The 12,032-nt window shown below is 37.2% G+C and overlaps 1 protein-coding gene across 3 annotated transcripts in view; it reads right to left on the bottom strand.

Moving 5' to 3' along the window:
• Positions 1-12,032, bottom strand: part of AIG1 (androgen-induced 1) — a 229,512-nt gene that overhangs the window by 140,649 nt on the left and 76,831 nt on the right. For all 3 annotated transcript variants that reach the window (XM_012655566.1, XM_012655565.1, XM_012655567.1), the window contains exon 3: positions 3,278-3,379. In XM_012655566.1, the coding sequence (XP_012511020.1) occupies positions 3,278-3,379 (102 nt within the window). The remainder of the gene's footprint in view (positions 1-3,277; positions 3,380-12,032) is intronic.

Raw genomic sequence — 12,032 nt, forward strand, 5'->3', positions numbered from 1 at the left:
TGGGTACATTTTTATAAAAATTAAATTATTCATGATTCCAGCACTTAATGCTCATATTTTAACTGCCAGTCAGGATCATGTTTTATGCATTTCCTGTCTACAGCTACACATATACAAAATTAGAGTAATGTAAATTATTTAATATTGCAAAATATTCCTTTGCCACTATGTGCAATTTTTTTTCAGTAATTCTGGAACCATGCATTGGAACATGAAGAAAAACAAAGAAATGGTCATTCATCTCTACTAGGAAATAAAATTCATTGTGGAAGAATCTATTGAGCTCATATTATCTCAGAGGATTTGACACGTTAAATAATTTATGTTTTCTCTTCCCTAAATATTTGTGTCACTCAATTCTTCCTGATGTTTCTAAGTAGTGTTTGCCTCCAAGAATAAAAACTTTAAGCCATCGGAGTGAATCAAGGGAAAATTAAGAAAGGCAAGTCAAAGTTCTAATGGCTGCACACAAAGTTAATAAGCCATTTGTTCAAAATATTAAAAATTTAGAACCAGGATCCCCAAAGTTGTGACTCATTCTCTGGCCTAAAGGTAACATTGTGCAGTTTAGGGCTGTTAACAACAGGCCAAAAAAGCCAGGACTTTATTTCTATACACATGATGCAATGATTTTTTTCTCAGCTAACACCCTCCTGCAGTCAGAGCAAGGTAACTGACATTATCTCACACTCAACTGGAGACAGCAGCTTCAGAAGTCTCTGTTTACCTCATGCAGCTTGGACACCTAATGAAAGTTATCTGGTGATATTACTCTTCCTCATATTTAGAGACAGTGTCACAAAAGATGATTACTATTTGTACAAGAATATATCTACCTTGTGACAAAAGCCTGCCCCTCATTGTACACATGACAATGTTTTTTGGCTCAATGTCTGAAGAAGTGATTTGCAAAGCTTACCTCCATTTAAAACTCTGCTTTGAGAGGTTATGAATGCCCTGACATCTTTTTCTTAAAATACCTACCTAATTATCAACTGGTTTATCTCAGACAGCTGAACTATGCTTACACAGTCTGAAACTAAAGGTGAAAATATCCTGAAGATTTTTCTTCTGTATTTTCTTGACTTATGGTTGTAAAAACTATAGAAATTTACTATTTCTATCAAGAATCAATTAATGTTTCAGATAAAAACGTAAGCTAGAAAAAGAAGTACATACTTGAGGTGAAGATAGGTCTGGGTTCAGATTCCACTTGTGCCACCCTGAGCTAAGTGATTTGGAGCAAATTATATAACCTTTCTGAGCCTCAGTTTCTTCATTTGTAAGTGAAATAATTCTTTTTTTTTTTTTTTTTTTTTTGAGACAGAGTCTCACTCTGTTGCCCTGGCTAGAGTGAGTGCCGTTAGCCTAGCTCACAGCAACCTCAAACTCCTGGGCTCAAGCGATCCTCCTGCCTCAGCCTCCCGAGTAGCTGGGACTATAGGCATGCGCCACTATGCTCGGCTAATTTTTTCTATATATTTTTAGTTGTCCGATTAGATTAATTTCTTTCTATTTTTAGTAGAGACAGGGTCTCGCTCTTGCTCAGGCTGGTCTCGAACTCCTGAGCTCAAACAATCCACCCGCCTCGGCCTCCCAGAGTGCTAGGATTACAGGCGTGAGCCACCGCGCCTGGCCTGTAAGTGAAATAATTCTTTGTTCATTGTGCCATTGTGAAAATTAAATGATATGATCACTATAGAGTGCCTGACACACAGTAAACTCTCAAAAAATAGTAGCTATTAGTATTGACTGGCAAAGAATTGTGGAAATTGGCTATACTGCATTAATTCATCAATATAGTAAGTATGTATTGATCCTACTATATTCCAGGCAACTGGGCAAAGTGCTCAGGATTCAAAAGCTGTTGTTTTTCACTAGGAGCTTAAGTTTTTGTGGGGATACAGACATGCATGATAGAGATACAAAAGTCCTGTGCAAACACAAATAACGGAATAGCTAACTTTGCTTGGGGTGTTAGGAAAGCCTTCTTAAACAAGACAGGAACTAAGCTAGCAGGATGAGCAGGAGTGTGCCAGGAAAGAATGAGATGGGCATTTGGAGCAGAAGACTGCGAAGGCATGAAATTACAAAAGGGCTTTTCACATCCAAGAAAAGTAAGAAATTGGAGAGGAGCAGCATAGCCATGTCAAGCCTTTTAGATGGTTAAGGTGCAAGATCCAGCCGATGTGTTTGAAACTAGACCAGAAGTGCCATGCTAATCCTTCAACAGTGTGGCTCTCATTGAACTCAAAGAAAATTCCATTTCTCTGAGATGTGCCACTTTTGATCAGTTGGCTTAAGAAAGGCTTAGTCAAACCCCCTCAGTACAGTGATGTTTGTTTGTTAGTGCACATCATTTTTCTTAAAATATACCAAAATTGGGGGCAGAAGGGAAACTGTTATTTTAGACCTAAGACTCATGATTTCCAGCTTTTCATTCCCCTATAATTTCTGTGATGGGTTGCCCTTTTCACCAGGAACACCCTGGGACATATTCTAAAAATTGCTGTAACCAAAATACATGCTTCTTAGTTAATAACAAAACAGTGCTCAATTCCAGATGCTGAAAGGGAAGATGATGCAAAAATTTCTCGGCAGAAAATACATTCCCAAATCTCATAAAGTGATCTCATAAAACCATCCAAAGTATTTGATTTGAAACTAGTGAAGGTAACACCATGGCTAAAGCATCACAAAGAATTAAACTGAGAGGGAGGAAAAAGCCTTGCACCCACAGGCAAACACCCTACATCGGGCAGAATCTGACAAGGCAAACAATTCCATTGCTAAAGACACCTCCAAATGCCTGCAACAGAGCTCTGAGGGAAAATAACAGCCTTGCTGCTCATTTGGGGGAAACTGTCCAAGCACAGCAGTTATTTCCAACACAATCCCATTGATGTGAGGTGGAGATGGAGCAGAGTGCTAATGGTTGTGTAGGTGGGAATCAATCCTTAGGCTCTAAGAACAAGCCTCCTAATTGCACAGAAATTAAATTCATCCCAGAATGAGCTAGGTGTATGATCTAACAGCACTGCAACCTCTTAATAAACTGTGGATTCATCTACTACCTAGTTTGAATAATGACTCAATTTCATGCGAAGAAGCTTTTTTGTTTACACTCAGTATTCTTCTCTAATTGTAATTTCTCATTATAATATTCCAAGATTTCATGGCTATTTAGGTGGATTCTATGGAAAGTCTAAATTAGAAAATAGCTATTTAATAGATTTTTTATTTAATAAGAGGAAACCATTTGTTTTAATACACTCACCATTCCGTGATTCAGCCACCCTGGGATGAAGTTATCAAGCAACTTCGGGTATATCATCTCTCTGTCATAGGCATAAATGATCCAGAACACCGCGACAACGAACTGGAAGGGAAAAGAAATCTTTTATTTCAAGTTCTTTAACTATCCACAACACACAATTTGTTGGTTATTTATTGTTAAAAGAACCCAACAGAATTTGGAATCTATGATGAAAGACAGATCAGTAAACCAGTTAATGACTAGAAAGATAGTTCTAGCTTCCTTTGACTACGGTAATTGTCAAGCTGCCTCCTTCCCTTTGCTCTCCCAGTTGTATTCTCTCTGGCAAAAGGATCTGTTTTTCAGAGAGAAAGTATAGAGGCCTATCATCAGGCATAGCTCCAATTCAGGGCGAATTGTGCTGGTTTGAGTCCTCTCAAGAGGGCTTAAAAGTTCACTGGTGGTTTTTTCGGCTCCCATTCCCCACTGTATAGTTCGCACACATTTGAGAAACTAGAGAGTATGTCCCTTTTCCTTGAACCCATCATGTGGTTTAAATTAATCTCCACATTCTCAAGTTTCCATTTCACCACTAACAGCATTGAAACCCCTGCTATAAAATGTCCAAAAGTCACATTTCCAGCAAATGTATGAATTTATACAGCCCATGCAAGAACTTTAGCTGTACTGAGAAGCAGGGTATATGGAGGGCAAAGGAAGATTTCTAATTCTCTTGGAATAATTCAGAAGTTCATCTGGGTTCCAGAGGCCTGTTATGGCACATTAGCAACATAATCATCAAAGGACAGTAGAGTACTCAATTTATTATTTTACCATTCTTTGAACAAATTGTGAGAAAAGAAGTTCAGATAACATAAAGAAATGAATGGCCCAAGATCTTGACCTTTAGCATAGAATTTAAAAGAAAAAGTATATGCTTTTGTAAATGTCAAAAATTAATATTTTTGACAAAATGTCAAATATTTTGAAATTAGAAAAAAGAAACATAGGCTAATGATATGAAGAAATAATTCACAAATAAACACAAAAACATGCTCAATCTTACTCATAATAAAGGAATGCAATTAAAACTACACTGATGAGATTGGCAGAGATCCAAAAGTTTGATTACGTACTCTACAGGTGACTATAGGGAAATAGGCTCTCTTAGACTTTATTGGTAAGAAGAATCTAAAATGATACAATCCTTATGGTGGGGAATTTAGTTATAACTACCAAAAGTTATAACTATTTACTTTTCAATCTCCCCTCAATAATAACCCTATCTAGGAATCTCCTTCAAAGATACACTGGGGGAAGGGTATATGGGGTGAAATGTTCATGGGAGTCCATCTTACTCCTCTCTCTACTTTTTGTTTATTTGTAACTATCCATAAATGAAAGGTTTTTAAACATTAAAAAAAATGATGTTTTTAAATGTATCTAGAAAACTCCAAGGATTCATCCAAGAGACTCCTAGAATTGATAAATGAATTCAGCAAAGTCTCAGGATACAAAATCAATACACACAAGTCTGAGACATTCATGTACGCCAATAACAATCAAGCTGAAATTCAAATCAAAAACACAATACCTTTTACAATAGCCTCAAAGAAAATTAAATATCTAGGAATATATTTAACGAAAGATGTGAGAGACTTATACAGGGAGAACTACGAAACACTAAAAAAAGAAACTGTAGAAGATGTAAACAGATGGAAAAACCTACCTTGCTCATGGATTGGTAGAATCAATATTGTTAAAATGTCCATAATACCTAAAGCGATCTACAGAATTAATGCAATCCCTATCAAAATACTATCATCATTCTTTACAGATCTAGAAAAAATAATTCTACACTTTGTATGGAACCAGAAAAGACCTCGTATAGCCAAAGCAATCTTAAGTAAAAAGAACAAACTGGGAGGTATCAGTCTACCAGACTTCAAGCTGGACTACCAGGCTATCATAACTAAAACAGCATGGTACTGGCACAAGAACAGAGACATAGACCTCTGGAACAGGACTGAGAATCCAGAGATGAAACCATCTGCATATGGTAATCTAATCTTTGACAAAGCTGACAAAAATATACACTGGGGAAAAGAATCTCTTTTCAATAAATGGTGCTGGGAAAACTGGATAGCTACATGCAGAAGAATGAAACTGGATCTCCACCTCTCACCTCTCACAAAAATCAATTCAATATGGATAACAGACTTAAACCTGAGGCATGAAACCTTAAGAATTCTAAAAGAAGATGTTGGGAAGACCCTTTCAGACATTGGCCTAGGCAAGGAATTCTTGAAGAAGACCCCCAAAGCAATCACCGCAGCAACAAAAATAAATAAGTGGAATCTGACCAAATTAAAAAGCTTTTGCATGGCCAACTAAACTATCATTAGAGCGAATAGACAGCCTACAGAATGGGAGAAAATATTTGCTCTCTACACATCTGATAAAGTGCTGATAACCAGAATCTATCTAGAACTTAAAAAAATCAACAAGAAAAAATCAAACAACCCCATCAACAAATGGGCAAAGGAAATGAACAGAAACTTTTCAAAAGAAGACAGAATAATGGCCAGAAAACATATAAAAAAAATGCTCAACATCTCTAATCATTAGAGAAATGCAAATCAAAACCACAATGAGATATCACCTAACCCCAGTGAGATTGGCCTCTATCAAAAAATCCCAAAACAACAAATGCTGGTGAGGATGTGGAGAGACAGGAACACTCTTACACTGCTGGTGGGACTGCAAACTAGTGCAACCTCTGTGGAAAAGAATTTGGAGATACCCCAAAGAGCTAAAAATAGAAATACCATTCGATCCAGCAATAGCACTATTAGGCATCTATCCAGAAGAGCAAAAGATATGCTACAATAGAGACATCTGCACCCGAATGTTTATGGCAGCACAATTCACTATTGCAAGGATGTGGAAACAACCCAAATGCCCATCAGTTCATGAGTGGATTATTAAAATTTGGTGTATGTATACAATGGAATAGTAATCATAAGAAATGACAGTGATCTAGCACCTCTTATATTTTCCTGGATTAAACTTAAGCCCATTATCCAAAATGAGGTATCATAAGAGCGGAAGAATGGGCTCCACTTGTACTCGCCATCAAATTGGCACTAACTGTTGAACACTAGGGTGCTTACATGGCAGTAATACTCTCCAGGGATTAGGGGGATGAGGGGGGTAAACCCGCAACTAAAGGACACGGGGAGCATTGTAGGGGGGATGGGCATGCCTCTAACCCTTATTTGGGTGAGGCAAAGACATAAACTGTAACCATAATTTTTGTACCCTCATAATACCCTGACATAAAAAAAAAAAAAGAATTAGGGTACATTGCAGAGATGTAGGTAAGCACCCATGAGGAGTATAATAAAGATGTGTTTCATGTTGGAAGGAAAATATAAATAAATAAATAAAAATGTACTATGAAAAAGGGAAACATCTGAGGAAATCTCTGTAGAGTGATGTCTCAAAATAAAAAATGCTATGGAATGAAAAAATACAGCATGAATATTAAATAGAAATAAATTTTATTTCATTTTTTATAATTATAAGTCATCCATGCTCCCACATTTTATTAATAAAAATAGTAAATATTTTAATGCCACTTTTTACAAAACACCTGGTTGCACTTGGTAGCTCAAGGCTAGTAATCCGAGGGTTCCAACTATGTCAGTTATGACATGGGTAATTTTGGCCAGGAAAAAAAAATTCACCCTTAAAATCTAGGATGTTACGTGCATTTATTGTTTTATAAAACACCATGGATGATAATTACAATAGGCAACTATAGATTACACATATAGTTTTAATACCAGATTGGGGTCCCCAGTTATTTATCTTTCTTTTGGGTCAACTATTTTCACTGTCAGTTTATAAATGCACAAGATAAAAAGGGAAAAAAATCTGTTATTAGCTTAAAGTTAACTATCAACCTTCCAAGTAACAATGAATAATTTTTTAATTATCCACAATTTTGGGTTATTCCTTCCAGTTCAGATTCCAAATATACTGATTATCTATGGTAATGGCATTTATAAGGTACATATTTGATAGTAACTTTAAATCTTTATTACATTAACCTTCAACATTATCTCCTTAAAGCAGGCTGAAACACAGGTTATTGCATTTTTCCTTCTAACAAATAGTGAAATCAAGGTTTTCTTTTCACTGACTTTAGTAACATTTGTTTGTATATAAAGCTCCACATATCATAAAAGGAAACTCACTATAACTTCATTAATTTTGATCCCACTAATTTGAGTGATAATACAAATAGAATCTACAATGCACATATTTTAGTCCTATCTTGTGAAGAAAAGATTTACCAAGGAAATTAAAAAGTTATTTTGCTTTCATATATATAGGTATATAACGTTAAACAGTAAAAAGCATGTTAATTTTTTTTCCTTGAATCACCTTACAATTAGCAAGTTTGGTGGGTTGGTGGAAGTACAGTCCAGATTGCAAAAGATTAAGGTGGGTGGGGGCAGAGTGGAAGAAGGCTTCTTTTCCATGACAATGGCAGTGAGGGGGAAGGAGAAGGAAGCCTGCTGCATGACAAAACAGGAGAGCCAGGCAATATTGTGAGTGGCTAAAAGTCAGAGTAAATGGAGACAGAAAGATAGCCAATGACTGGTTAAGCAAAACCCAGGGGAAGAAAGGGATTAGGATTATGAACACAGACAAACCGTTCTTCCCTTCTTTAAAGTGGGATGCAGGCACTTTTACTGACAGTTGGAAATAGGGCTGGGCACAGAATGGATTGGGACATAGCTGTGGATAATGTGCAAGGAAGCCAGTAAGATATTTAAAAGGAAGACTTATCACAAATCAGGAGGGCCCAAGTGAGGTCTACTAGCATGATTCTGTAGTAGAACCAACCAGGATGTTTTCTCCGTTATCTCGAGGTCTATGTAAAGGGGATTTAGAAAAAGAGGGTTTAGGAAAAAAGGATCCTGAGGGGTTTCCTAGCACCGTGGATTAGGTAACTGGAACAGACAGAAAGTCTGAAATGGGGGATGCTATGAGATTAGGAAGAACATCTTTAAGTGACTGACCAGCATTTCTAAGCTGGTGTCTGGGAAGGGGTGGTTGCCAGTGAATTACATGAGATGTCACTTATAAAGCTACTAGTGACATAGAGTAGACACAATTTAAGATAACCCTTCCTGTTTTCATTTCTTTTTGCCGCACAGATTTGACAACTCTAAGTGACACCAGTCCAATTAGGGCTGATTCTATGCCTTAAAGTCAGAGACGCACTGCCTGCCAGGTGTCACGGCAGTTCTGCCCTTAGACCTTGGCTCGGTGCTTTCCAGTCTCATAATTCAAAGTGGGGTCCCATGGATTGGGAGCACACACATCACCCGAGAACCCGAGAGCTTGTTAGATGTGCAGAATCCTGGGTCGCACCCTGATATGTTCTGATCCTGCATTTTAATAAGATCCTAAGGTCATTCATATGCATATAAGAGTCTGAGATGTTCTGCTTTGGGAGGAACTATTCCAGCCACCTTGAGCCTCCTCCTTTCCCATGCAGTGAGGGGATCCCCCTGGCCAAGTGGCTTGTCTCTCCAGAGCCCACATCCCTCTCCTTCTAGACCACACTCCAGGTAACCATGACCTTGGAATTCCATGTGCAAATAGACAGGAGTATATGCCTCAGGGTATATGTGGGCCTCCTCTCTCCCCTGATCTGACCCTCAGGGTGGATTGTGCAATAAATGTGTGTTTGCCTTGATCTAAGATGTGGTTAAGATTTGTTTCTTTCTGTAGGGTGAGGACCAAAGTTTTATATTTGGTCTAGGTGTCCGTCCATAGGCATGTCTCCATTTCAGTCCCGGATGGAGCCACTGCTGCAAATCCCTTCACCTTTGCCATATACCATAACTGAACCAGGAGAGTGATATCCCATCATATTCACAGGTCTCTCTCACACTCAAGGGGAGAGGACCATATGGGCCAGTGCAGCAAGGGGTGGAATCTTAGGGCCACATCAGAATCCTGCTTAAGCACAGATTCCCACTCGGTTCTTCCTTTCCAAAATTGTTTTTGACTATTTTAAGTTCTTTGCATTTCCATTTAATTTTTAGAATCCCAGCTTGTTAATTTCTACAAATATCCTGCTAGAATTCTCATTGGGACTGTTTGGGGAGAACGGACATCTTAACACTACGGAGTCTTCCAACTCATGAACATAATTTTTATCTCCATTCTTTTGGGTCTTATTTAAATTTTTCTCAGCAATGTTTGTAGTTTTCAGTGTACAGATATTGCACATATTTTGTTGAACCTATACCTAAGTATTTCATGTTTTGTGATGCTATTGTAGATGGTGTTACATTTTTTACATTGTTCGTTGCTAGTTTATAAAAAATACAACTGATTTTTTAATATTGACATTGTATCTTATACCTTTCCTAAATTAGCTTAATAGTTCTAGTAGCTATTTTTGAAATTATTTTGGATTTTTATACTTATACAATCTGCAAAGAAAGACAGTTTTTCTTCTTCCTTTACAATTTGTATGTCTTTTACTTCTTTTTATTTTTTTTATTGTACTACATAGGACCTTCAGCAGTATGTTGAACAGTGTATCCTTGCTTTCCTCCCTATCTTAGGGAAAGTGTCCAGTCTTTCAGCATTTAAGTTTGATATTAGCCGCAGGTTTTCCTTAGATGACTTTATCAAGTTGAAGATCTCTTCTATTCTTAATTTACTTAAGGGACATATTTTTACCATAAATGAATGCTGAATTTTTTCAGATAGTTTTGTTGCATATCTTGAGATAATCATATATTTCCCCCTTTTATTCTGTCAATATGGTGATTTATATCAACTGATTCTGAATGTCAAACCAATCTTTCATTCCTGCTCATCATATATTATAATTTATATCTATATAGCTAGATTCAATATGCTGATATTTCATAAAGGATTTTTTTCATCTTTATTCATAAAGTATACTGATGTAATTTTCTTTTTTCATGATGTTTTCATCTAACTTTTGCAACAAGATAATGCTGGCCTCAAAAAATGAGTTGAGAAGTGTTTCCTCCCCTATTCTATGAAAGATCTTCTGCAAGATTTGTATAATTTATTCCTTACCTAATTGATATACTTCTCTAGTAAAGCCATCTGGATTTGCAACTTTTCTTGTGGGCAGATTTAACTGTAAATTCATTTTCTTTAATAAATATAGGGCTAATCAGGCTTTCTACTTTTTCTTGAGTTGATTTTAGTCATTACCACCTTTTGTGGAATTTCTCTACTTCATCTAAGGTTTTGAATTTATAAAGTTATTCTTAATATTCCAGCATGGAAACTGGCAAGTGCTATAAATCAGGTATTTTTTACCTAGGGAGCCAGTTGTTAAATGTTTACTAACACACCACGTTGAGAGATACTCTCTGTTCACCATGAGTGATAATATACAGCATCCCTGCCACAGGGAAAGCACTCTGGGGTCACTAGTCAACGGTGAAACTTTGGTCAGTACTTTGATCTCTACCACACATTGAGGGAATTATATGGGTTATTAAAAGTGAAGTGACTTTCAAGAAAATGTTAGTCGCCTTTCTAAGTGTAACACTAGAAGGTCAGGAGGCACAGCTTACTGAGTAATCAGCCTTCTAAATAATTCTTTAGATATAAACACAGCACAGATGGTAGCTTCTTGGCTTTCTGCACTGATATCCTCTTGATAGTATGGTCATCAGCAAACCCAAAATAAATCTGAACTCTACTACCAGGGCATGGATATGAAACAAAAATAGTTGTTCTTGGACAGGCTAACGTTCCACCATTATAAAGAAGCTCCTTCTCTGGCTGGGACCAATGGCCAGCTATTACGTATCATGCACCTGCCGCTTCTCAGCTGCCAGGACCAGAATACTGTACTTGCACTGAGAGTGGAAGGAGCACAGTCACCTTCCAGTCCATGAAGCTTCAAGACAAAATACTTGAGTGACAGCTAGTTGTTAATGCTACAATTAAAACCCCAGAAGTATTATTAACAGAAATTAATGCCAAAAGAAAACTGGACTCGGGGTTTGTCTCTCTTTGAAAGAAGTTTCTTATACAGAGTCTGATAAAAGCTGAAACTTTAGCTTTATTCCACTTCTAAGAAGATTTACTGATTAGTGGGAAATTCTTGGGAATTTAGTAGAACCAATTAGAATGCAAAGGATGGTGCAAGAAATTTGCCATGAAGAAGGCTACAGTCATTTATCTATAGATTGGTCTATAAAGGCCATGTAGGATAATTTCAAACATTCACTGTTGAGGGAGGGAAGAGAGGAAAGGAGAAAATAAATGAATACATCTTTAAAATCATCAGCTTCAACAGGATATGATTCTATAAAATTGCATTCCCTTTTAAAACTAATACGTTAGTACTCAGACTTTACCAAATACTGATAGGAAAAAAAATCTAACTTTTGTTTTGGGCTCTATTTTCTTGCTTCCAGATTTCTTTTTCATGACTTGCTTTCCCATGAATCTTTCTGCATTAGCACTGTTGCTGAGGGGTAACCTTTAGAAATGTTTCCAATTGTGATTTCTCTTTCCAAGTACATGAAGCCCGGGCATGAGAATGAGTTGTGTGTTCGGGATGCTATCTGGTCTCTAATGGCCCCCACGCACACACTGAATGTCTCATTTGACAGTCAAATGGCCCCTGTCTTCCCACTTTCCAGATCTACGAGATCCAGAGTCCCCAAGTCCCCTCCTTCTGGTTGAT

Source organism: Propithecus coquereli, unplaced genomic scaffold (assembly GCF_000956105.1).
Source record: "Propithecus coquereli isolate 6110/MARCELLA unplaced genomic scaffold, Pcoq_1.0 Scaffold48, whole genome shotgun sequence".
NCBI classification, from domain to species: Eukaryota; Metazoa; Chordata; class Mammalia; order Primates; family Indriidae; genus Propithecus; species Propithecus coquereli.